We start from the raw sequence: 26,390 nt of genomic DNA on the forward strand, positions 1-26,390 counted from the left end.
TTATTTTGTTATTTTTATTTTGATCGGTGCAACTGATGCAGGTGTAATGTTCACAGCTGTGAGCGCTGTGGCAAAACTGTCTTTTTTCACACAGTCGTCTGGGAGTTGAGCTCCACATATTTCTGGTCTTCAGTAATAATGAAGCTCAAGTGTAACTTGAGTAAGGAACATCTGTAATCACTCATCGGCCTGCAAACTCAGTGCTGACATCATTACTCTGGTCCAATCATTTTCCTGCCTGTCTTCTGTTCTCTGTGTTTGAAATCTTAGTGCTTTTCCATTATTCTGTCTTTCAGACTTCCATTGATGCCTCCCACCTCCTCCTCATCTTCATCTTCACTACCACCAGCATCTAGACTCCAGGGGGTAATCCTCACTCCTCCCACTGCTGGGATCTCATTCTGCTATGATGGGTCACGGATGTCTAATTGCCAAATAGCCTAAATGAATTCTATAGCTCGATGAATCACGCTCACTTCTTCTGCATGAACTGTCCATGACCACCAAAAGTGGAAATTACTAATGTGGCATTTGTCTCCTTATAGACACCAAATTTCTATTCAGACACATCCCTGCAAGCGTTACGGTAAGTGTCGACAGCAGATGGGTACTAAAAAAATAATTCAGGCCAAGAGTTTGATTCCTATTTAGTCTGCTCTGTTTATACAAATCATCAGGCTAAGTAGGCAAATTCCAGTTGCTTGTTATGCTGTCATATATCACATTTTCACTTAAGTATCACTATGGACAAAAATATTTATGAAATTATGTTGGTCTGATATTTACTTCAGAAGGGTTTCTCTTTCATTTTTAGACAAATTAATTAAGAGCAGTGGCAGCTGGGTGGGTGGCCTAACAAAAGAATTATAAAGTTCACACTACTAGCAGCAGCATCATATCCTCGATACCACATTACAACCAAAAGACCTTATCGTAGCAATACCAACAAAACTACATAAGGGAATACCCAGAATACCAGTCACACACACTCTCACACAGATTTTGACTAGTTGTTGCTGAACACATTAGCCTTTTTTGATTGGTTGTTGTTGTTGTTTTTACAGAGACAAAATATGCAAGAATGATAGCTGATGATCAGAATGGGGCAGGTTCTGTGTGTTTATAGCAGATAGAAACATTTAGCCAGGATGAACTGCAGGTTTGTAAAAGTTGTTTTTCTCCCTCTAAAGGGAGGAATAAAAATTTATTTAGATGTGTTTTACATGAAGGCGCTGACGTAGTTATCAAAAACGTTAAACTGTCAAAGCCACAGTAATGATGGTAGGCGATCAAGTTTTAAACCTTGATATATTTCAGACATTGGTCACTAGGTGGCAGCAGAGTTCCTCTGCATTGCCTCAGTGTGTAAGATGAAAACTTAAAAAAAATCCCACTCTTGTTCTCTTGAATGAGCTTTTTTATGATGTTTCACTCCTCAGAAATTCATCATCATAAGTTAAGAGAACAAACAGCCCTGGTATTTTTCTGTTTACAAATAGAGATGAAGAAGAAAGCGCTCTGAAAATGTAAGTGCTTCTAAACAAATGTGAAAAGATTCATGGATACAGATAACCTGCCCAATTCTCATCTGACCAATATATTACAGCAAGTTTGTTGTTTTTTGGGTTTTTTTTCCTTTGTAGTAGACTGAAAATTTAGCTTTAATACTCTTTAATGCTTCCCACGTACAGCTATGCTTTACCAACAAAGAGCACAGAGGTCATGCTGATGCAGGAGCAAGGCACCAAGACATACGTCGATGCTGTCCTCAAGACTCACCACCGAGTCGTTCAGGTAAGACCTGGCTTGTTGTGTTTTTTGGGGTTTTGTTTGTGCTTTCAGCTCAAACTGCAGGTGTACTGAGAGGTTTTAAAGACCTAACTGTTAACAGTGTCCAGCTGTTGCATGTTCATCTTTTAGTCCATAACTGTTGGAGAACATTAGAAGTGCTCACTATAACAAACCAAACTCCATCTTACTCTTAAAAGCAATGTGCATGTGTAGTTTTTAGTCATATCATAATTTTTAAAACTAATCCACTTCTCTCCCTCTGTACCTCTCAGCACACCGAAGCTGATTTCCAAGCACGGTTCAAGGCGCATCCAGAGCTGGAGGGGCTCATCGCTCAGATGAACCAATAACCTTCACCGAGTATCAACACTACAGTACTTGTACGACAACTAATTTATAGCGCATTGCTCATTCCTCAATAACATCCCGTAAAAACTGATTTTCTGCTTTAAGAAAAACAAAAGTGTGCACATTTCTATTTGTCTTATTGGGGGAAATAAAACCATACTCACTTTTTTTCCAGCTCAAAACTTTTTTTTATTATTTAATCTACAAATTATTCTGCTTCATTGAAAAGTTTGAACACCAAACGTAGGCACGATATCATTTTTCACTTTTAATTAAAACAAACTAGTTATAATAAAATGTGAGTTATTATAATTAAGTGTGTTTATTTAAATATTTTCTCATCTTCTGAATAAAGATTAACTTCCATTTCCCATGTTGTAGAAAACATAAAACACATAAAATTACAAAGACAAAAAAAGGTAAAATATTATTTAAAAAAGGCATTTTTTAAATTTTTGAAAAAAGAAATAAACAATTATTTGGTTGCGAAAACAAGATTCTGCAATGTTCATAGGTTTATATACCTTAAACAATAGATTTAACCCTTAATTTTTATGCCACTAACTAGATAAAATTAGGTTTAATCATTCTTTCACATCATATTCTTGCACAGGAGGTACGGAAAGGCCGCATGTTAATCAAATGTACAGATCGGCTCCATTTTCTAAGCAGTCATTACAGTCATGTTCTTTCACTGAGATCCTTCAAGCTCATACATGAGAAACCTCAGACTTCATCCCTCTCAGGATTTTATAGACTGCTCTGTTGTGTCAGCGTCACAGACTAAACAATCTCTCTCATTTGGTCTCATGTTGCATTTGAACTTCTCTCATCGCCATGTTTGTCCTCAGAGATCACATCCTTTTCCTGAAGCTCGTCTACAACAGCTGCTGCCTCACTCGCTCTGCCAGTCAGAGCTGTCCAATGGCAAACCACGAAATCCTGAGCGGAGGAAGTTGGTGAAAATTTAAAAAAAGAAAAAAAAAGTCTAGTGTTCAGATCATCACTGTTGAATACTAGACAGTGATGATCTATATTAGGATTATAGTTGTGAGAAAAGAAGTAAATCCTTTTTTCAGTTCTAAGGTTTTACTTACCAGAATATAATAAATATCGCTTTGTCCTTATCAGGTTGTAAAAGATCAACTCACTCATTTTTTAATGAAAATTATGGCAAAACGCTGAAAAACTAAATAGACTTTAATGCTTCCATTAATAGAGAAGGTAAATGGCAGCCTGGTGCTGCAAACTAAACAAAGCTACGAAGCTGCTCTCTTTTCTTTTACAAGAAGTCACCACAGCTGACAGATTTCCAGGGAAGAAAGTAGTAATAATTTTAAAGAAACAAGTGTTGATGCCCAACAGTCTGGTGAGAATTATTATTCACAAAAAGAAAACATTCAAGGACGGCTTCCAGTGTTCACACGAGTCACCATCCCAGTAAATGTCAGACCGTGCAATGCTCAGGGAAGCTACAAAAACCCCAAAAGACCCTAAAGGCCTCAATTAGCATGTTATATGAAGAAGAAAGTCTCTTCACATGTTCTCTTCTCGTTTTGCAGCCACAGGAACTAAACACTCCGCAGTCATTGAGTTGAACTTCTCGGTATACCAAAGTTTTCAAGAGAAAAATGCAAGGGCATCTGCTGACAGATAAAGCTTGGCTGAAATTAAATCATGCACCAGGACAATGATCCCAAGCACAGGAGAATGGAGCAGTCAAAGTACAGACCTCAACCGGACTGAAATGCTTTTTCAGACAGCTGTGTGTAAATGAATGACAGCAAAGTTCAATGAACTGAAGCGGTGCTGTAAAGAAGTGTGAACCAAAATACCTCCACAATGATGTGAGAGACTGATAAAGTAACACTGATTGCTTCTTATTGTTGCTAAATGTGGTTTTACAAGCCACTAAATCTTGTGTTGTGCTTAGTTTTTCACACACTACTTCTGCACTTTGGCCTAGTTTTGTTAAATGAATAAATATAAACACATTCCTCATCTCAGGTTTGTATTTAGATTCTTTCAGAATCCGATTGGAACCAGATGTTTTTTTTCCCTTCAAATTATAGCTGGATAAGTAAAACCTTAGAATAAAAAAGTGGTGTACCTTCTTTTTCACGACTATTTTTTTAAAGGGATCTACTTTGATAACAATAATAATCTAATAATTATGGATTAAAACGAACCTCTTACCCTGTTCTTGGTGAATGCTTGAGTTTAATAGTCATCTGGAATAAAAGGGTTCACATTGGTCAGATGGTGGCTGTTTATAGTTTAGATGAGCTGCGTTAGGGTAACAACATATAAAACACTAACCTGTTCCGATAGTGCACGTCCACACGGTGTCCTTTTCCTTTCCTCCCCTGCGCTCAACTTCAAGTTTCAGTTTCACGTTTCCGAAGTCGCTTTTTTCATTTCCAATGACCACCTCAAAGAAATTAGTGTCGCTCCACTCCAACATGAACTGCTGTTTCTGCAGAGAAAACATTTTATGGAAACTTGAGGATTTTTGCTGTTTCTATGTTATGGTGCAATGAACAGAAGTGCAGCTTAGTCCAAACCTCAGGGCAGATTTGTGCTGTGTCCCAGTCTGTTGAGAGGTAGAAATAACTCTCCAGCTGTACAGGGTCAACAGGACTTGTCTTTCGGATTTTTCTGAATCCGTCAGATTTCTCCTTCTTCTCCACTTCCTGAAACATGGAAAAATGGACCATTCTTCACATACAAGTAATGGTTGGAAATCTTTGGGAATCGTGTTCACATCTATTCATGTCTTTAAAGAACATATGTGTTTGTGTTTATATCAAGATGAGAACATTGATTTGCACTACTGCAATCCATGTAACTGAAAAGGGAAAATGCCAAGCAAACACAAGTAACAACTACAAAGTTAAAAAAAAAGCTCAAAGCTGTTCAAAAAACAGCTTTTGAAAGAATGATTAAATTACATTAGCATAAAGATGGCTGTAAGTTCTTAACTTTTAATGCAGTTTTCTCTGCCTGAAAGTCAGTAATGTTGTCAGTTGGATTGTCAAAACATTTAGAGACCAAACTCTATTAATTTGCTGCCTTGTAGTGTCACTGTGTTTTTGTATTTATCAATGAGAGCATTTTATTTCTCTGTGTTATTATATATTTTTCCTCACTTCTACTTTATATTGTTGCTCCAGTATGTGGCATTGTATTACCTGTTGTAGTAGAGGATCATGTGGGACCAGGTAAACGTGCAGAGTGAGGCCAGATGTGATTTGCATGTATATCAAGACATCAGCAAAAACTTTTAGATATAGGCCCAGTTTCTTTAGGATCATGGCTCCTCTTAGAGAGAACTCCGGCTTGTTTAACTTCACATGGGATGATGTCATTTCAGACACTTGCTCCAAATAACCTCCACTGCTGTCCACATGCAGAACTCGAAATATGTCTGACATCGCTGCAACTTCACCTGCAAAGCACAAACAGTCGTGTGTGCATAAATATCTTTATTACTGTAATAAAACAATCATATGCGTTTTACGACTGCTCACCTGTACAGATCCAGTGCGGCAGACAGACTTCCTCTAGCTTCCCATCTGTGACTTTGATGTCCATTAGGGGTCCTGCTGGTATGTAGTCCATGCATACAGGTTTCCTCATGAATCGCTCCCATGAGCTAAACTGGTATCTGAAGCTGACGGTTTCCTTACAAACCCACCGCAAGGCAGACTCGCTGCATTCATATTTGCCACTTTCAGACTGCAGGCTGAATTTGAATAGACAAGACAAAATGCTCTGTTATGCTCTGTTCACATGCACGAACAGAAACAGCAAAACTGCAAAGCAAATAATATAAAATGGCACTTGTAATGAATTACTTTATGGTCTGTCTTATAGTTATCGATAACCTTTACCTGTAAGTATGAACCTCCTCCATTATCTCAACTTCAGGTTTCAGCTTCGTCCACTGACTGGAGTCCTGTTGTACAAGATATTTTTTTCATTATATTTTTACAATATAATTATACATTTACATTATGACTTTAGAATTTTTATGTGACATACAATATATGAGAAACAAACAAAATCCCAGAGAAGTAGAAACTTACTGTTTCATTGTCAAAAGTCTTCAGAAGTCTCTCTGATGGTTCTTGTAAAGCAAAGTTAAATTTTAAAGAGCTGGCCAACAACATATCATTCAGACACATTGGTTTTTTCCCCTTTACCACAAGTGCTATCTTGTGTGAGATTTCTACATAACAAAATTACATTAAGTACATATAAGATATCTATTTTCTATTGTTAGAATCTTTAAGTGTAACAATAAAACCAGTTTAGTACAGGAAAACTTTGTACGCAGCACTAACTCACTTTGATAATGGCAGTACAAAATGTGTATTATTAACACATATGACATTTGTAAAGATGAGGACTTTAGTAACTTAATTCTCTTACCCTCAGCTCTGTGAACGTTGTAAGCAACAGGACCTCCGATTGTAAATCCAACATAAAAGAACACATGGCCTTTTTTCCAGAGGCTGTCTTTTCGGTTGGCATCTAACTCGATCTCTGTGTCACCAAATGTTGCATACAGCCTGTAATCTTGCACTATACCTTCAATTCTGAGGAGTTTGCCTTGGACTGTCGGATCAGTGAAAATATCGTCATTCCTCCAGTTTGTTTTTGGGTCTTCCAGTGCATCTTGGGTCCACAAGATTTCAAGGTTGCGTCTGTGAACAAATCTGTTCAGACCCTGACCCGGTCCAAGAAAAAATATGGGTCGAAGGTACCTTGACTGAAAGAGTGACTTATATTCTTGTTCATAGGATTGCAGAATATTTTGGATTAAATGAGGGAGGTCAGAGGCCAATTCGTGTTCACCATCTGTAGGCCAACACAACAGCAGAGCTAACATGTGAAACTCGGGTTGCATCTCAGGAGCCAATGGCATTTTCTCTCTAAAGCTGCTTTGGTAGTCGGAGCTGGACGGAGGTTCTTTCATATTTATCAGCATGATATTGGCCAGAACGTAGTTGAGTAAGGCCTGTGTAGCAGAATGTTTGTGTTGGCAGATTTCTCTCCACCATACAGCAATGTCCTTGGTGTCTGATCTAGTGCATCTTTCAAGACATGAAAGTACTCCCGGAGAAGTGACAGCCAGTTTTTGTTTAAGTTTGTGGAAGGCTTTCTGGAGTTGATCATTTGGTTCTGCGTCTCCAACATACTTTTTGTAGCATTCTATTGTCTTTCTGGACATGTAGGATGAATCGTCTCTTTTAACAACAGAATATGAATACGTTAAAAACGTGTCAAAAAATTCAAATCTTTTCTCAACCAAATCTCTGAGGCTGTTTATTAGCTCCTTAAACCTGACAATGTTCCTATCTCCGGTGGATTTCAGGACAGAGTCCAGTGACATGGTTCTTGTGAGAACTTGCTTCCAAAGTTCATCATGTCTGATAAGATGGTCATACAACAGGCTGCAAACTTCCAGATAACCAAACAGCCCTCTGGTGTTTAAAGCACGCAAGACTTTTACATTCCCATCTCCTTGTTTACCCTTTGCATGTTCATTTTTAGCAAGTTTTTCTTCATCTTCAAAAGCTTCAATGGCTTTTTGGGCCAGTTGCAAAATTTCGCTTGGTCTGGTATAAACGGGCATCTTCTTTAGGTGGATCTTATGGACTTGGCCTAGTGTATCTGCAACAAATGAACTCCAAGGAGCCCTCCGCTTTGCTTCTTTTGCCCAGATTTCTGCATTGTAGTAGTCTTCTAGTTGAATATAATAAAAACGAGCAAGAGTCTGTGGAAAAAGTGAAACTTCATAAAACTTATTTGAGGCCATGATCAAAACTGACAGACTGTTGCCCTCATCTTCTCTTTTTGTAATATCTTGAATCAGTCTGGAAAACTTTTCTTTCCATTCTTTAATGCCATGAGTTGGGTCCTCTATTACCGTAATTTCTCTTTTATTTAGCATGTCTTTGATAAACCCAAGTAAATATGGAGGAACATAACTTCTGCAAAAACTGTTCAAGAAGTGTCTTGTTGTGTCACTTCTGGTCACACCCGCATTAGCCAACTGTTCAGTACAACACTGAGCTATCATATTGTGAGCCATGCAAACCTTTTTTTCAGATCTTTCACCTTGTTGGAAGGTGACGATCAGATGACTGAAAGGCTGCATTTGATCCTCCAGTGAAAGGTGACCAAACTTGTCTCTTCTGAGGAAGTCCAGGCACTGAGACTCCAGGAGATATGAACCTGGTACGTAGGCGTTCAGCAGACACAGGAAGGCAGCAAGCTGCATCTTCAGTGGCTTATTTGTTCTTTTGATATGTTCTAATGTAGCACATGCGTTCCTGATGTAGGCTTGAGAGAAATTAGACTGCAGAATGTTAAAACCATGAAACTGCTTGCATCGATCACCAAATCTTCTGCCAAGCTCCTCTTTTTTCATATCAAAGTCTGCTTGCTCTCTGTCTGAGAGAGATTTTTTGAGAATAATAGATTTTCTCATTTTCCTCTTGAACTTTTGTTTCAGTTCATAAGAACGCGCCTTTTGGTGGATAATCCCGTCACTGCTTCTCACACAGTTCAGTAAAATTACCACAGGCAAATCAATTTCTATATCCTGTTCAGCAATCTCTTCCATAATCCTGTCCTGGAGGATGTCCAATATGAACTCATCATTTAGTAACAACAGTACCGTTTTCTGGTGGCCATGGCTACCTGCTGTAAAAAGGCTGACCACATCTTGCGCAACTTTTGTGATATCTAATGTTGAGCCTGTCAAAACAGCACATCTGAAGGTTTTCCTCAAGTCCCACAGCACCTGCATAGCCAGTGTGGTTCCCCCACATCCTTGTTGATGAAACAGTTTAATTGTTGATGTCCCAGGGCCTTTTCTTCTCAGGTGAATTTGTTCTTTAAGGGTTTCATATCCATCTCGTTTGATAAAAGGAGTTGCATTGCCATCTGACACTGCTTGTTCACTGATATAGAAGTTTAACCAGTTCGGTGGGGCCCCTCTGTAAAAGTTTTCCTCCACTTGCTCAGCGTGTTGAGTTTCAACAAACTCTTCTTCAAACTGATTGGCATGGAGGACATCCAAAAATGAGAAGGAATCACTGATTTTACTCCTTGCATCTGCTTCTCCACCTTCAGCAGTGGGCAGGGCTGGTCTGTTTGCCATCTTCACACTTTCACTTTACTTCATGGTAATGAATGTAAAAAAAAAACACAAACATTTTTTAGTCTTATGTCTTAGCTTAAACTATTTGTAAATTAAGCTCTTACTTTCACTTTATGGAATGTGATATATTTAAATAGCCATTTCATTGCTGGTGGAGTACACACATATATAGCCTTCTCCATGTAAAGGACCAAACAATAACTTCAACAAAAACTTTCAGATCTTAACGGAATTTATCTTACCTCCTCTAAAATGTCGCGGACAGCTCTAGCGATCTGCTATCATGCCATGTGTTCAAGCACTGGGACCGTGGATGTGTACTGTAACCCAGGAGGTAGTAGACACACCCAAAGCAGGAAGAGATAATCACCTACAGACATGGACACCTCTACACTTTTAACGTCAGAGCACTTCTAAAACAATCCCAGGCGCATTTCCTTCCTGCTTAAAGTTTCTTTTTTTTAAAGGCAGGGGCTACACTTGACTCGTTCAGTCGATAAACAAGTCAAATATTGCACAATTAGAAGCCAAAGAGTGGAAATTTGCAAATTTATCCAGCACAAATAATAAAATAGGTGGTATATGTTAATTTTGTCCTATATTCAAACATTACGTGCACTTCTTCAAAGCGGTATTGTATTCATAAGTTCATTTGATAAGGAAACGTTCATCACAACAGGAAATACTGACGTTTCACTATGAACGCGTTCATGACGGAAGATTATTTTATTCCGTCACTAGTTCGCGCTTGTGGTTGAGTTAACCTGTTATTCAAGTTCATATAGAGATAAAGTTAAGTGTTACGAACGAGTACGATATAACGATATGATGATTTACAAACGTGTACAATGATTTGTGTGTAATGAGGACTCACAAGCGCGTGCTTCGATCGACCGTGTAAAACCCTCCTACGCATGCGCATATCCAAGCCTGAATAAAGGGTTTCAAAACCGTTATGTGCTGCCGACGGGAAGCTCAATATTGACGTTTCGATAGCGTATTGAGTATCTACGGTCATTGGTATTGAGTCACCGAGGCACAGATGTTTCAAAACCCAGTTCCAAAGTGCGGTAGAAAACACCCAGGTCACGTGACCACGACAAACTCCGACGTTGTTGTGTGTTTCACGCCTGTTTCGACAGGTGGCGTACTTGCTGCTTCCAGCCAACGAGAGGCGCCAGGATATGAATCAGTGATGTTTTTGACATTAAAGCTTCTATTTTTTGGTGTGTGTAAAAACAAAAAATGTATCTGATTATTCTTATTCTTATTATTTGATGAGATATAAAATCATACGTAAACTCATTAAAATATCTCAATAAAAACTCATCTGCTTTCAGGGAGAAACACAAACGTTTCTTTCATATTAATCAGCATGATATTGGCCTGAATGTAGCTGGGTAAGACATGTACAACAGAGTCTTTATGTTGACATAGTTCAATGTCCTTGGTGTCTGATTTAGTCCATCTTTCGAGACAGGAAAGTACTCCCGGAGAAGTGACTGACAGGTTTTGTTTAAGTTTGTGGAAGGCTTTCTGGATGTGATCATTTGGCTTGGCACAACATACCTTTTGCAGACATTCTGATGTTTTGTTTTTTTTGTTAAATGTAGGATGAATCATCTTTTTTCAACACAAAATCTGAAACTGTCAAAACATTTCAAACCTTTTCATAACCATATCTCTGAGACTGTTTACTAGCTCCATAAACATGAAAAGTTTCTCATCTCTGGGGGATTTCAGGACAGAGTCCAGTCACATGGTTTTGGTGAGAACTTTCTTCCAAAGTTTATTGTTGTTCATTGTCTGATAAGATGGTCATACCACAGGTAACCAAGCAGCACTTTCTTGTTTGCCTTTGACATGTTCATTTTTAGCAGGTTTTTCTTCATCTTCAAAAGCTTCAATCCTCTCTGGGCCAGTCTCAAAATTTCTCTTGATGTGGCAGAAATGGTTGTGTTCTCCAGGTGGCTCTTATGGACTTGGCCTAGTGTATCTGCAACAAATGAACTTCAGTGAGCCCTCCGCTTTGCTTCCTTTACCCAAATTTCTGTGTTGTAGTACTCTTCTAGTTCAATATAATAAAACAAGCGAGAGTTTGTGGAAAAAGTGAAACTTCAAAAAACCTTAGTAATTCAAGGGGGGTGTGAATATAGTGCCTCATAAAGAAAATGCAACCTGATATCATAGCAAACTGTATAATAGGCCAGCTGGTCTATTGTGTGGATGTTATGCTTTGCCTCGTCTATAGGTATCAAATTAACATGCATGCTTTTCAGTACCAAAAGAGCTTAAAAATTAGTTTAAAGCATCATGAAAACAGTCAGAGCCAACTTTTAAAGAAACATTACTAACACATTTACACATAAATACATATCAACCATACAGCTTAATCCTACGTTGCATAGAAGGAGAGTCAAAGCATGACATCCACTCAATGGACCAGCGGCTCTGTCGGGTTAAAGAATGTTTCATTTATGATATTAAAGTAGTGTTTTTGATGTAGGCTCTAGAGTGCAGGATGTGACCAAATTTACAGTGAACCAATAAAAGCACCTTCTTCAAGGCTGTTTATTTCTTCTCAATTTTCTTTATTTTTTCTTTAGTTCTTCTTATCAAAACATTTTCATCAGTGTAACTGATGCATGTGTAATGTTCACAGCTGTGAGTGCAGTGGCAAAACTGTCTTTTTTCACAGTCCTCTGTGTGAAAAAACAAAACAACAAAACAAATCAGCTCAAAACCTTACCCTTATCAAACAGTCCTCACCCAGCATGCTGGGAGTTGAGCGCCACATATTTCTGGTCCTCGGTAAAAATGAGGCTCATGTGTAAGTTCAGTAAGGAACATCTGTAATCACTCATTGGGCTGCAAACTCAATGCTAACATCATTACTCTGGTCCAATCATTTTCTTCCCTGCCTTCTCTCTGTGTTTAAAATCTCAGTGGTCTTCTGTCATTCTGTCTTTCAGACTGTCATTCATGCAACCAGGCTCCTCCTCATCTTCATCTTGACTGCCACCAGCATCTAGACTCCAGGGGGTGCTTTGCTCTCCTCTCACTACTGGGATCTCATTCTTCTATGATGGGTCACTGGAGTCTAATTGTCAGATAGCCTTACTGAATTCTGTAGCTCACTTAATCATGCTCAGTTCTTCTGCACGATCTGTTCTTGTAAACTTTTTTTTAATTTTCATTTTTCAAATAAAAAAGAGCAGAAGTAGATTGTGACTTGAGGTTTTTACTTCCACACACTGTTCAGGTCAGTTATGACTGTTGTAACTGTTCACATTCACTTAAGGGTTTTTTTTTGTCACCATTGGATAATAAAGCCCTCCTTTACTTTCCAAATAGTGTTATTTAATTCTTTAAATCTCTTCTTATGTTGTAAATGTTTTTTTCTTAAACATCAAGCATCGTCTTATCAAAGACGTGTGTACTTGGAAGTTTATAATATATTTTGGATAATTTAGTATATGCCAGACAAGCTCTATGTTTATGTTTACAGTCAGAGAGCTGCACCAAAAGTGGAAATTCATACACACATTCATACCTATCCCATACACAATTGTCACGTAATTATAGGCATCAGACGGTGGTTGACAAAAAAAAAATAAAAATAAAACAAATAAAAAAAATAATCAGGCCAAGAGTTTGATTCCTTTTCAAGCTACTCTGTTTATTCAAATCAACAGACAAAGTGCAACTATATGTTTATTATGCTGTCAGATGGCATAGTTTCACTGAGGGATCACCATGGACAAAAGTATTCAAGCAAATTAGGTTTTTCTGATATTTAATGCAGAATTTATATCTTTCTTTTTTAGTTTTTTGACAAATAAATTGAGAGATAGTTGGCAATTCTCTAAAAGTTGACCATACTACTACTACTACTACTAATAATAATAATAACAACAACAACAATAACGATGTAATGTAATGTTTTAATGGTATGCCACAGCTATAGATACACCCTTTAAAATACCCCCAAAAACCATCAAATGCAAAACCGAGTGTACATTTAAAACATTTAAAAGTAATTGTGTCATTTTCACTAACAGCCAGTAAACACATTTGAAATTAATGCAAAACAATATTATTATACAAAGGTGGCTATGTATGTAACTTTAATATTGATTCACATAATCAAATTTGAGTATGCAAATTTCCAAATGGATTCTGTGCTGCAGAAACAAAACATTACCTACTGAGTAATGATAAATTCAGCAATACTCATCTTAATTTAAACAAAGATAAAACTACAAAGGTCTGATTAAAAATGTGAAAAAAAAAAACCCCTCACAACACAATGCAACACAATAAGAACAAAGAAACCCTATTTTCTATTTTTAAAATTGCATAAATCCCTAATAAATCCATGAAGGTAATAGCACATACACGGAACTGCATTTTAATGCACAAATAAAACAACAAATAAACTTATATCTCATAAATCTACTGTTTTAGAAAAAAAATCAAAACAGTACAATATATCAAGCAGCAACTAAAATATGTCAAACATTTTCATTGGTTATGCTTCACTCGTGTCATGTTATAAATGACAAAACAATTCTGTAATATCATGTTTTTAAAACTTCCAATTAAAACAATTAAACAACAATGTAAAAAATCATTTGAGACGTTTCTTCACAAAGTTTCTAAACTTCACTACATAAACGCTTACATAGATGTGACAAATCCACTAACAAAGTATTAAATAGACACTTGGCAAAAAAGTTTTAGGAACTCAACTTTTTGTTGTTTGTCTGTTGTTTAATCTAAGGTGTTAGCAGAAATAATATATTTATGACTAAAACTGTGGCAGCAGGAAAAATGACCATAACACATACTTCTTTTGCATTGGTTTTGAACATTACAGAGCCCTTTCCTTTCGTTTTTGCCCCTACATGTAAACACATAAACACAAAGAAAAGTCTCAGAATCACCTTCCCATGGGGTAACTGAGCACAAACTTTAATGTCCCTCATTATCTTTGGTGTCTTTCACATCGTTGGTCAGGGCTGTTCCACTGAGATCCATGACGCTGTGATCTGAGGCAATCAGTAAAAATAAAATAAGTTGAAAAACACAATAATGGATGTTAAAAAAATCTTATTCCACAACAGAAACTAAGGTGTATACAAGCTGATGTTGTAATCTTAGTAGATATAATGTGTTAGTAAACATATTTGCATGTTAATATTTAGAACTTGCTGTTACATTAATGTCCAAGGTGTCTTTCTGCTGATATATAAAAAGTTGTCTGTTTGGTATATGTTTCCTTCCAAACATATATTATTGCTATTAAGAGCAACAAAACACTAATGGCGAGGGGACAGGACTTTTATTTTATATGTACCAATATTCATAAGAAGAGTAATTTCCTGGACTTGCTGGTTGTTTTGCAAATAAATACATGATGTTGGTTAAACTGGTAGTTTTACAAAATGTGTTTCGAAAATAATTTTTCAACCTGAAAAATGATGTCTTCAAGACCATAATACAAACACGATCACTATAGAACTATAAACTAATAACAAGCAGCTACAGTTCACTGTAGTTTCAACTGTTATGCTTTCTTACCTGTGTCTGCAGTTTTGCGCTGAATGTCAAAGGCCACAGGACCTCTGATGGTGAATCCAAGGTAAAAGGTAACTGAGCGTGGTTTCCAAAGGCTGTTTCTCACATTGGCATCGATCTCAATCTCTTTGCCACCAACTCTTGTATACACTTTGTAGTTTCTTACTTCTCCATCAAGTCTGAGAAGGAGCTCTTGAACAGCAGGATTTCTGAAGATTTCTTCTTTCTTCCAGTTATCGCTCCAATCTGCTTCAATCACTTTCAGATGTTTCTCAATAACATTTCTGTGAACAATTCTCTTCACACCTTCACCTTTCCCAATGAAAAACACAGGAAGGAGGTATCTGTTTCGAAAGTACTTCTTATATGTATTTTCATAAGACTTGTACATTTGCTGAGTTAACTCACTGAGGTCATAATCACATTGGCCTTGATTTCCAGCCCAGTACCAGAGGAGGGAGAACATGTGCAGCTCAGGTGGGTCTTTCTTGCTCGATGGCATTTTCCCTATAAATAGTGTGAGGATGTTGTTGACCAGAGCTGCTTCTGAATCTGCACTTGGACACATTTCTCTACACTTTGTAGATATGACTTCGAGCTCTGATTGAGTGTATTGTTTGACAAGAAATGACAGCACTTCCACAGACTGGTCATCTAGGTTTCTGTCCTGAAACATCTGGATGAGTTGTTTTGCAGTTGTGTTGTCAACATACTTCTGGTAGCACTCTGAGGTGTCTTTAGATATATATTCAGGATCATCTTTCTCCATTTTAGGCTTTGAGTAAGTCTGAAATTTTTCCAAAAACATGCATTTTCTCTCAATGTCATCTTGCAGGCTTAATATGAGATCATTGAATCTTTGGAGTTTGTTGTCTCCAAGTAATTCGAGGACAGAGCCCATCGATACTTTTTTGGTGAGAACTTTTTCCCAGGTTTCATTTTGACTGACAAGTTTGTAATGCAGAGTTTTGCAGACCTGCAGGTAACCAAACTGCCCTCTGAAGTTATAAAAAGGTGAAACTTTTATATTGCCATGTTTTTTCATGTCTGGTCCATCTTCATCTTCAGCAAGTTTTTCTTCATCTTCAAAAGCTTTAATGGCTTTTTTGGCCAGTCTCAAAATGTCTCTTGGTTCAGAAACCTCATTGTTCATTAGGTGGTTTTTATGGACTTGGCCAAGTGTGTCAGCAACAAATGAATTTTGAGGATCTCTTTCTATTGCTCTCTGTGCCCACATTTCTGCCTGATTGTAGTCTTTTAGTTCTATATAATAAAAACGAGCAAGAGCTTGTGGAAAAAATGGATTTTGACCAAATGTATTTGAGGCCACTTTTAAAACTGTTGCACACTGCTCTTTCCCCTCCATCATTTCAATGTCTAGAATCAGTCTAGAAAACTTTTTCTGTTTGATGTCTGTGCTGTTGACTTGGTCCACTTCTTGTTTCATTTCTCTTTTGGTTAACATCTCTTTGACAAAACCAAGCAACCACAGAGGAATCGGATCTCTGCAAAAAGTGTTCAAGAAGTTTCTTGTTGTGTCACTTCTGGTCACACCTGCCTTTGCCAACAGTTCAGTACAATATTGTGCTATCATAGTGTGAGCCATGTGGACCTTTTTCTCAGCTCTTCCATCTTCTTGGAATGTGATGATGAGATGACTGAAAGGCTGCGTTTGATCCTCCAGTGAAAGGTCATCGTAGTCTTCATGTCCGAGGAAGTCCAGGCACTGAGACTCCAGGAGATATGAACCTGGTACGTAGGCATTCAGCAGGCACAGGAAGGCAGCAAGCTGCGTCTTCCGAGGTTTATTTGTTTTTTTGCTGTTTTCTAATGCAGCACATGCCTCCCTGACGTAGTCCTGAGAGAAATTACTTTGCATTATGTTAAAGCCATGAAATTGTTCACATTTATCTTTGTACCTCTTTTGAAGCTCTTCCTTTTTCTTATCAAAATTTTTCTTCTCATTGTCTGAGAGTGTGTTCTTTAGGACAACGTGGTCACTCTGTTGAGGTGCATTGTTTCTCACACAGCTGAGGAAAATGACTACAGGCATACGAGTAACTATCTTCTGCTCAGCAACTGTCATCATAATGTTGATTTCAAGATCTTCCAGGATTTTCTTTTCATTCACTAACAACAGCACAGTGTTCTGGTTGTTTCGACTGCCTGCTGTGAAAAGTTGGACAACCTCTTTTGCAACTTTTGCCATGTCTGAGGTGGAGCCAGTTAAAACAGCACACCTGAAGGTTTTTCTCAAATCCCACATCACCTGCATGGCCATTGTAGTTCCCCCACATCCTGGTTGGTGTGTCAGTTTTACAGCTGATATCCCTGGAAATGTTCTGTTTTTCTGAATTTGTTCCCTGAGTTTCTCATATCCATCTCTTTTGATAAAAGCAGTCCCAAGGGACTCTGCCTGTTCACTGATGTAGAAGTTTAACCACTGAGGTGGGGCCCCTCTGTAGAAATTCTCTTCTGTCTTCCCAGTGAGTGCTGGATCAAAAATTTCTCCTTCAAACTGATTTGCATGGAGAACATGCAACATTGTGCAGGAATCTCTGAATTCAGTCCGTACATATACTTCCCCACCTTTAGCAGTGGACAGGGCTGGTCCGTTTGCCATCTTTAGCTTTAGCTGTCCTGTGCTGTAATAAGTTTTAGAAAATGAAAGTAATTTAGTTTGAACTGTTATTTGATCCTAAAGGAGTAGTCTAGATAGTAGCAGACACAACATTAATAAGAGTTTTGTATGCTGGGGTTGCACATTGACCCTATGAAATGCGAAGCACTTGTATATGAAGCCACAATATCAACCCCTAAATTTACCTTCATACACAAAACATTCACTCACTGACTGGATTTTCAGGTACACCTGTTCAACTGCTTGTTAAAATGAACATCTTGTCAGCTAATCATATGGCAATATCTCAATGCATTGTTGTATTTATAAAATCTTTAGGAATCTCCTAAACCCTGGAATTATTCCATGTGCAACTACAGAGTGACCGTACTATCTGCAGCACTCTTTATGTCAAGATATACATTTACAGCATCACATTCATAAAAAGTTTAACATTGTTGCAGATGAAAATTCATACAGATTTTTCTTGCCTTGTCTTTCAGTTGTTGCAAATGTAGCTGAGCTCCTCTCAAATGTTCTGCTGATCTGTGACTGGTAACTATGTTCCATAACCTGGGTACCAGGTAGCTGCTATATATAGTATACAGCCACATGCCACACCCAGGAAACGTTTGTGGGTATATGTATACACCCACCAAAAGACCCGTAGAATGTGAAAATCAAAGTGAGTAGTATGCTATGATCAAAATATTAGAAGGAATCATTTTAGGTAATATATATGGTCACATAAAAAGGTAAATGGGAATGGGGTATATTTAAGATATTTAGATGGAAGAAAATTAAGAATGAAGCTAATAAAGAAAAATTAGGGACTATGTTAAGAGTATAATATTGTATACTTGATGTCCCTCGAACTTCATGAGGAAGAATGTCTACATTGACTTAGGCTATTGTTTTCTCACTTTCTTGCAGCAGTCTCTTTTTACTGCAAAGGTTGGACATTTCTGGTAAAGGGTGGGGTGAGTTCATATGAACAGGAATTTTACTGGCAACAGGCCAGTTACATTCTTTACCCATAACTTTGTAACACAGTAAGTACAGTGTAAAAAATGAAGGTCAACTAGTAAATTCATTTGAAACTACGACTAAATTGAAAAAAAAGTTCTATTAACATGTTTGTTGTAAGGAATTTAATATTTTTGTTCTCTCTCATAATGAAACCTATCACTGCATTTCTTCAACACTGATTCTGACTGTCTCTGTAGGCCTGTCTGTCTGGTTTTATCAGTTACAATAAATCTTGTGTACTGACAAGGTTGGTGATTAACCCGTAAAAGGTTGAAGTGAATTCATTTGAAGAGAAATGTTACTGACAAGAGGCCATGGAAATGTTAATATTTGTAACACTGTAACTGTAAAAAAAAAAAAAGAAAAAGAAAAAAAATACTCAGTGAAGTAAAGTTTCATTTTTCCATGTTATTAAAACATGTTTTTTCTACTTTTATTTAATTTCTTTGACTTTCTTTCATTGTCATAACAAAACCTATAACTGCATTTCTTCACTTTCAGTTCTTACTGTTAACCTGTAAACCTGCCTGCTGGGTTTTCTGGTACTGACAGAGGTTTTTGTTTAGATACTGGAGGATGTTTTTAGGATTGCTTAGTTACCAGAAGAACCAAACAATACTATTCCAAGAAAAAACGTAATGCTGAAAATGTCTCCAAAATGTATTTAAATATAACTGCTGCAGATGGGTTTAGGCTACCTTTTTGGAAGCCACTGGACCAAGCAGGAGAGTAATATCAAGAAATGGCCAAGTACTTCAGTTATTTAGGTTATTGTTCGAGTGGCTCAGTCACAAATCCTTCTTTTTCATTTCTTCCTCTGATGTCTCCATCGGCAAGTTTTCTTCCTTGTAAAAATTGCACTTAATAACTTTACTTTTGTAATTTTGAAGTTTACAAACAGGGGCATGTGAGGAATTTATTCATTTTTAGTGTAAAGTTCATCAGCGTTTTTATTTGTCATCTCTAACTCTGGATCTAAATCTCACCACATCATCCACCTTGAAATTCAAAACTAAGTTATCAAGAAATCTGACAGCAATATGTTCACTCACGCCAATGACAATGGTGACGACGTCGAACAAGAAGAAGTGAGACCTTCTTTCTGATTGTGATTTTTTTCATATTAAACATACACAAGTAAAATGAAATAGAGATTTCCATTAAGTATAGTCGACAAGTATATCACACTCTCACTTAATTATAAATAACATATTAACAACACACACACACATATAAATTCTAAAAAACATTAATGATTTATCCAATTTCTGAACAAAATATTACATAACTCAAAAATAATCTTACATTTATATCCATTTAGTTCTTAAATACTTATCGTTTGAATTATAATCCAAAACTCTAATTAGTTTTTAATTAGTTATTAATTAATTATTACAGCTGTATGGCATGCCATAAATTTTAACAGTTTTTTTAATCACGTGACATGTGCGGGTCATAAACCCCTTCTAATATCCCTCCTTGTATACAATATTTTGGGTCAGTTTTTTCTTATTTTGATCCAGCAGTATCGTTTTACTGGAAAGGTTGGACATTCACCCCCTATATGAACTCACTGGCAACAGGCCAAATACCATGTGAAAGAAGAAAGTGCTTTTAGCATAGTTACTGTAAGGTATTTAAGCTCTCCTTCATTCTCATAATGAAACCTACCTGTCAGCGCCTGAGACTCAGCCTATTGAGTTATTTTGCATTTTTGATTTCTTATGATGTATTGTGGATAATGTTCAGTTCTAGTGTTATTATTAGTAGGTTTAGTCTAGTTAACATTGTCATTCATGCTCTCTGGTTTATGTGTCATTTCTGTCTTGTCCTCTATGTATAACTTTTAGTTATGTCTGTGTCTTGCAGCCCTTAGCTGTAGCCATGTTCCTCTCCTTGTATTCCTTTCTGTTTCCCCAGTCTGTCGTGTATTTCATGTCTGTGTGTTCCAAATCCTATAGTCAAATTTGTGCTGTTATGCCTACGTCTCACCATGTTTCCTGTTTTTTTTTTTTGAAAGTCTTGTGTTGCCATGTTCAGTGTGTTTAGTTGTATTTCTCCTGTGGTTCATTTGTGTCAGCTGTGTTTCCCCAGTTGTTTCCACTTCTCTCATTATCCTTGTGTGTATTCAAGTTCTCTGTCTTCCTTGGTTCAGTGTCAGGTTATCTGTCTATCTCGCTTCATGTCCATGGATTCTCATGTCACTTAGAGTCTCAGGTTTAGATATGCTCATGTTGTGCTCATGTTATAGTTTCATAATGTTCAGGTTCATGTTCATGTCATAGTTTCCATGTTTTGTTCTAGTTATTCCCAGTTTAGGTTATCATTTAGTCTTTGCCTTTGTTTTGTTTTTTGCTATTATCCTGCATAAACAGCTCGCTTTTCGTTACACTTCAGTTTTGCATCTGGGGTTGGGTCTGCTCTTCAAACACACCGGGTGCCCAGCCGTAACACTAACACTGCTGCTGACTGTCTCAACAGTCAATATTTACAGACAAAAGTCTACAGGTTTTATCATTAAAAATCTCTAGGATGGACATGTATTCATCCTAAATTTGGATTGTGGTAACAGAAATTACAAGTTGCTGAGGATTATTTGCACTCAGCATGAAGACAAATAAAGCATTTGGTACTAGTCCAGTGACATTTTCACCTCTCCATCTTCAGATTTTATAACTTCTTAGTTGTCTTTGAAGGAGACGTCCGGGCAACACAGAGTTGGTTAGCAAATATATTTTAATATATAATAGTATATTCATTTTAGCACAATGACAAAATGGCATAATTTCAGTTCAGTCTCATTTAAATCATGACAAAAAGCCACACCTTTATATGTGTTTGAATACCTCATGATGTTTTGCTGCAGTCATTGCAAAATAAATCATGAATCCTGAAGTACTCCTTGCCCCATGAGAGGAAATCCTTAGCAAAAGTGTCTAACAGCATTGAGCCCATAGGATCCAACAGGGTTACTTATGTGAGCTGAAATATTTAATGGTTGTAATGATGCTCCTCACTGCACTCTTAAGGTCAGTGTCACACTAGATCACTTCAATGTCTCACATAACAGGCAGAACTCTTAATCGTATCTATTAAAGAGCAACAGTTCTTGACAAATGTAATGAATTAGATCAACTATGAAACAGCCACACCTGCCACTTGTAACATCAAGTAAGAGCTATGCACTTTACAAAAATTAGATAAATGCAGAATATGAGACAAAACATCCCACTGACAGACCGACTGACTCAAAAGGCAGTAACACACAGGCAACTCACAGAGCCCAACAATTAACTGAGAAACACATCAATTTAAATGTTTACATTTTCTTCCTGTGGTAATGGATCCAAACTAGATACCTGGAGAAATTAATATTTATTATGGAGGTTAATAATAAGTTAAAGGTATGACACTACTGATATAATTTGTAAAAAATAAAAATAAAAAATGCCAAAACCTTTCATGTCAGCTTGAACTGTTAGAAGCCTACAAAAGCCAAACTAAAACCGTAGGAAGCTTTCTTAGCTGTAAGTTAGACCTTTACCCACAGTGGAGCAGGAAAGGACTCCATTACTTCAGTGCTTAACCTCCATTGTCTGCTACTACAAAACACACATGCCTAGAGATAAAGATTGTTCAGGATGAACATCATGGAAAATTGCTCAAAGTCACGTCACAATTTCAAGTTCATTCACTCCAGCAGTTTGCAACTGAATCAAGTTGGCACTTTTACCTAAGATGTGAACATTTTTATGCATGAAATGTAAACTTTATTTGTCTCAACAAAAGCAAAAACATGTTTTTGTTGTGCAGCTCTAGAGAAATGCAGCACACGAGGTTAAAAACAAAAACAAAACTTAAGCACAGTTTTCAGGAAAGCCAAACTTAATGCAACTCATTCTTCTAGTGACAGTTCAAAGGTACAATGGAAAACAACAACAAAGAAAACATTGCTGCACAACTTCATTACATCACTCACCGTACATTCAGCATTCCTACAGTAACAACAGCCTCATTGTCATTAACGACATCTCACCTCTGTACAGCATTCTTGTGCAACACGTGCCACATTCAGAGTGATCTGATAGAACTAGATGTGGACATGAGTTGCACACCCTCCCCCCAAGATGCTTCATCAAATATGAACCTACATATTTAGATGTGCTCACACTTCTGCATCTTATCTTAAACAGCTACAAACCACCAAGCTACTCCTCACTACTTACACTAACTACTGTGCACCTTCTCCATCTATCACCCCACAAAAGCACCTTTAACCCTTCATTAAAACTTGACTTTAAACATAAAAAAGGAAATAAAACTCAGGAGCCTCACATGGTGAACATTAAATAGGTTAACAGACCATTATTTGATATAAATGAAAAACTACGTTGTATAAAATATGAATGTAACATACATTATCACCTCATCATGATGTTATATATCTTTTGACTCATTATATTTATAGAAATCTTTGCTTAAAATTCCCTTGCAGCCAATCATATGTCACCAGGTTGTTACACAGAGCTGTTAAATGTAGTCAATTTTCATTGGCTATGGCAGAAACAGGAATTCTGATCGAGCCAATCGCATAAAAAACTACAGTAGCTGCTGTTTGTTCTGATGACAGTTTCCAGCTGTTTTTCACACCAAGTTTTTTTTTGTTTATTTGCTTTTTGTGAGTAGAATTAAATAATATCACAAAGAACAATTTGATTGGTTAAACCAAATAGTAGATCTAGGTAAGTTGCTGGGCTAATTAGCTTCATTCTACTTCCCTCATGAGAGGATAACTCACAAAACTCGGGTCTACATTTGTAAAATTTGTATATACACCTACATTTACATATGTCCGCACCTTTTATATGTCCTGCTCGTGTTGCAACTTCGAAGTGACAACATACCTCACGTGAACAAAATGGCAGAATGTGATACTGTGACCTTTGTCTTTTGTCATGATTTGGAAACTCTCTGAATCAAATTATTTTACAAGCAGTGACCACAACACACCTGATCAATTACAACACAGTAAAACATAATGTTACATATCAGTAAATACAATTAAATGAATATCACTTTTTAATATATAAAAACATCACCCAAAGCTGTAACAGCAAAACATAAATGAAGAGAATAACACGAATTAGAAAAAAAAAACGTTGATGCGTGATCTCCTTAACTAAGCACAATGTGTTCATCCCCTTGGTTTGTTTCCAGTTAGTAAAACAAAATCAGGATATGTAAAAACAACAACAATATATAGGCATTGAATAAATTAATCAATTTAAATCCCAACACAGTGATATATATTCAAAATACATATTTACAACCTATTAAAATAAAAGAGAGAGAGACAAAAAAAAAATAAGTCCTAAAGGGAAAAAGTTTCTTGAATAAATTTTAATTGACTGTTAGTATTTCATGCTGAAAACTTTCACAATGTCCACCTCTTTTCTGAGCTCACTCATACTAATGTATATAATTGTGAATTTTCCATAAATAGACAAGTATTTTAGTAGGCTAAAACTTTTGCAGCATTTAGTAAGTTGATATGCACTTGGTACATGGAAATCCAAATCTGACATCATTTGTGACTGATATGTTAAAATACTATGTGCCGGTGGCTACAAAGGAAAAAGCTAAGGGAAAAGAAAAAAACAAAGCACAAAAACAACAAAAGGGTGCAGCACAGCAACATTTCGGTTGCTGACTATGAATAACCTCAATTAAAACATTTAAATTAAGCTATAATCAGGAGCTAGATCATCAGACAGTTTGATTTTTTTATTTCAAACTACTAACAAACTACCACATAGTTTTATTTCCATTGCTTACTTAAATTCTGAGAGTGAGGAAAAAAACAAAAGCCACTTAGTCACATACATCTAAATCCACAAACTGCTGTTGAAAAAGCAGTTGAAAAATAAATAAAGAGAAAAAAAAAATCTTCTAATCTTCGTTTGCTGACTTTTTTTGAACAACAGTGGAAACACATGCCAAAAAAAAAAAAAAAAAAGATCTCTTCACAGGAAATGGTAAGTGGCGATTAAACATTCATGGCCGATAATTTCACTCAATTTAACACTGAAAGACCATTACCCACAGGTCATAGCAGTGAGTACAACTGCCTCCCCTTGCCTGACAAAATGCTCATGGTTCAGGTCTGATAGATGCAGTGGTCCCACTTTGTGTTCAACAGGCTAAATCAGGAGGGCAGCCACCGCTTCACTTGGGGTCCGGCCTAGTCTGGACTCTGAGGGGAAAATCCACCCAGAAATACTTTGACACTGTTCAACTAAAATCCATTTGGTGATACTATTCATTTAAGAAAAAGTTTACCAAAAACACGTCTACTTTACTTTCTCCTTGTGTGAAGGTTTGAGTTTAAAGCAATACAACCAGTGAGGGTTTTTTGTTAACTCAGAAACCGGCTGATGTTGTCAAAAAGTCAAAAATGTAGAAGTCACTATCATAAGTTACTGTGCTAATATGACATGTTCATTTTTAGCAGGTTTTTCTTCATCTTCAAAAGCTTCAATCCCCTCTGGGCCAGTCTCAAAATTTCTCTTGATGTGGCAGAAATGGTTGTGTTCTCCAGGTGGCTCTTATGGACTTGGCCTAGTGTATCTGCAACAAATGAACTTCAGTGAGCCCTCCGCTTTGCTTCCTTTACCCAAATTTCTGTGTTGTAGTAGTCTTTTAGTTCAATATAATAAAACGAGCGAGAGTTTGTGGAAAAAGTGAAACTTCAAAAAACCTTAGTAATTCAAGGGGGTTGTGAATATAGTGCCTCATAAAGAAAATGCAACCTGATATCATAGAAAACTGTATAATAGGCCAGCTGGTGTATTGTGTGGATGTTATGCTTTGCCTCGTCTATAGGTATCAAATTAACATGCATGCTTTTCAGTACCAAAAGAGCTTAAAAATTAGTTTAAAGCATCATGAAAACAGTCAGAGCCAACTTTTAAAGAAACATTACTAACACATTTACACATAAATACATATCAACCATACAGCTTAATCCTACGTTGCATAGAAGGAGAGTCAAAGCATGACATCCACTCAATGGACCAGCGGCTCTGTCGGGTTAAAGAATGTTTCATTTATGATATTAAAGTAGTGTTTTTGATGTAGGCTCTAGAGTGCAGGATGTGACCAAATTTACAGTGAACCAATAAAAGCACCTTCTTCAAGGCTGTTTATTTCTTCTCAATTTTCTTTATTTTTTCTTTAGTTCTTCTTATCAAAACATTTTCATCAGTGTAACTGATGCATGTGTAATGTTCACAGCTGTGAGTGCAGTGGCAAAACTGTCTTTTTTCACAGTCCTCTGTGTGAAAAAACAAAACAACAAAACAAACCAGCTCAAAACCTTACCCTTATCAAACAGTCCTCACCCAGCATGCTGGGAGTTGAGCGCCACATATTTCTGGTCCTCGGTAAAAGTGAGGCTCATGTGTAAGTTCAGTAAGGAACATCTGTAATCACTCATTGGGCTGCAAACTCAATGCTAACATCATTACTCTGGTCCAATCATTTTCTTCCCTGCCTTCTCTCTGTGTTTAAAATCTCAGTGGTCTTCTGTCATTCTGTCTTTCAGACTGTCATTCATGCAACCAGGCTCCTCCTCATCTTCATCTTGACTGCCACCAGCATCTAGACTCCAGGGGGTGCTTTGCTCTCCTCTCACTACTGGGATCTCATTCTTCTATGATGGGTCACTGGAGTCTAATTGTCAGATAGCCTTACTGAATTCTGTAGCTCACTTAATCATGCTCAGTTCTTCTGCACGATCTGTTCTTGTAAACTTTTTTTTAATTTTCATTTTTCAAATAAAAAAGAGCA

At 37.0% G+C, this 26,390-nt stretch overlaps 3 protein-coding genes across 6 annotated transcripts; 1 reads left to right on the plus strand and 2 right to left on the minus strand.

Annotated features, from left to right (window-relative positions):
* The first annotated feature begins 258 nt into the window (after nt 1–258).
* LOC146579814 (large ribosomal subunit protein mL48-like) lies at nt 259–13,069 on the plus strand. 2 transcript variants are annotated; one of them, XM_085265248.1, is made up of 5 exons: nt 307–366; nt 546–586; nt 1,692–1,794; nt 2,064–2,171; nt 12,286–13,069. In XM_085265248.1, the coding sequence occupies exons 1-4, from the start codon at nt 307–309 to the stop codon at nt 2,139–2,141; spliced, it is 282 nt and encodes a 93-aa protein (XP_085121374.1). In that variant the 3' UTR covers nt 2,142–2,171; nt 12,286–13,069. The 2 variants fall into 2 exon arrangements, 1 of the variants encoding a protein (XP_085121374.1); XR_014890765.1 differs by lacking the exon at nt 12,286–13,069 and adding an exon at nt 1,440–1,526 and having other exon boundaries at nt 259–586; nt 2,064–2,100.
* LOC146579815 (sterile alpha motif domain-containing protein 9-like) lies at nt 2,304–10,406 on the minus strand. 3 transcript variants are annotated; one of them, XM_085265145.1, is made up of 11 exons: nt 10,188–10,405; nt 9,556–9,633; nt 6,574–9,331; nt 6,228–6,268; nt 6,033–6,097; nt 5,670–5,884; nt 5,331–5,587; nt 4,704–4,832; nt 4,459–4,615; nt 4,336–4,370; nt 2,304–3,081 (listed from the first exon to the last, which is right to left on the minus strand). In XM_085265145.1, the coding sequence occupies exons 3-10, from the start codon at nt 9,311–9,313 to the stop codon at nt 4,360–4,362; spliced, it is 3,615 nt and encodes a 1,204-aa protein (XP_085121271.1). In that variant the 5' UTR covers nt 9,314–9,331; nt 9,556–9,633; nt 10,188–10,405; the 3' UTR covers nt 2,304–3,081; nt 4,336–4,359. The 3 variants fall into 3 exon arrangements, with proteins under 3 accessions (XP_085121271.1, XP_085121266.1, XP_085121278.1); XM_085265140.1 differs by having other exon boundaries at nt 9,556–9,683; XM_085265152.1 differs by having other exon boundaries at nt 4,329–4,370; nt 9,556–10,406.
* Nucleotides 12,407–18,053, minus strand: LOC146579816 (sterile alpha motif domain-containing protein 9-like). The gene is made up of 3 exons (XM_085265163.1): nt 17,992–18,053; nt 14,897–17,538; nt 12,407–14,364 (listed from the first exon to the last, which is right to left on the minus strand). Exons 2-3 carry the CDS (start codon nt 17,514–17,516, stop codon nt 14,288–14,290), a joined length of 2,697 nt encoding a protein of 898 aa, XP_085121289.1. The 5' UTR covers nt 17,517–17,538; nt 17,992–18,053; the 3' UTR covers nt 12,407–14,287.
* Between the last annotated feature and the right edge of the window lie 8,337 nt (nt 18,054–26,390).

This window comes from Mchenga conophoros, linkage group LG3, assembly GCF_057382185.1.
Source record: "Mchenga conophoros isolate Kocher_MC1m ecotype Shallow Benthic linkage group LG3, M_conophoros_male_GT1.1, whole genome shotgun sequence".
NCBI lineage: Eukaryota > Metazoa > Chordata > Actinopteri > Cichliformes > Cichlidae > Mchenga > Mchenga conophoros.

Coding starts and splice junctions, on each gene's coding strand:
- LOC146579814 (XM_085265248.1), top strand. CDS start 307: ATGCCTCCCACCTCCTCCTCATCTTCATCTTCACTACCACCAGCATCT. Junction 587..1,691: donor ACATCCCTGCAAGCGTTACG/GTAAGTGTCGAC, acceptor TCCCACGTACAG/CTATGCTTTACCAACAAAGA. Junction 1,795..2,063: donor CTCACCACCGAGTCGTTCAG/GTAAGACCTGGC, acceptor TGTACCTCTCAG/CACACCGAAGCTGATTTCCA.
- LOC146579816 (XM_085265163.1), bottom strand. CDS start 17,516: ATGGCAAACGGACCAGCCCTGTCCACTGCTAAAGGTGGGGAAGTATAT. Junction 14,365..14,896: donor GCGCAAAACTGCAGACACAG/GTAAGAAAGCAT, acceptor TGATTGCCTCAG/ATCACAGCGTCATGGATCTC.
- LOC146579815 (XM_085265152.1), bottom strand. CDS start 9,313: ATGGCAAACAGACCAGCCCTGCCCACTGCTGAAGGTGGAGAAGCAGAT. Junction 6,098..6,227: donor AGACTTTTGACAATGAAACA/GTAAGTTTCTAC, acceptor CTTGTACAACAG/GACTCCAGTCAGTGGACGAA. Junction 5,588..5,669: donor GCCGCACTGGATCTGTACAG/GTGAGCAGTCGT, acceptor TGTGCTTTGCAG/GTGAAGTTGCAGCGATGTCA.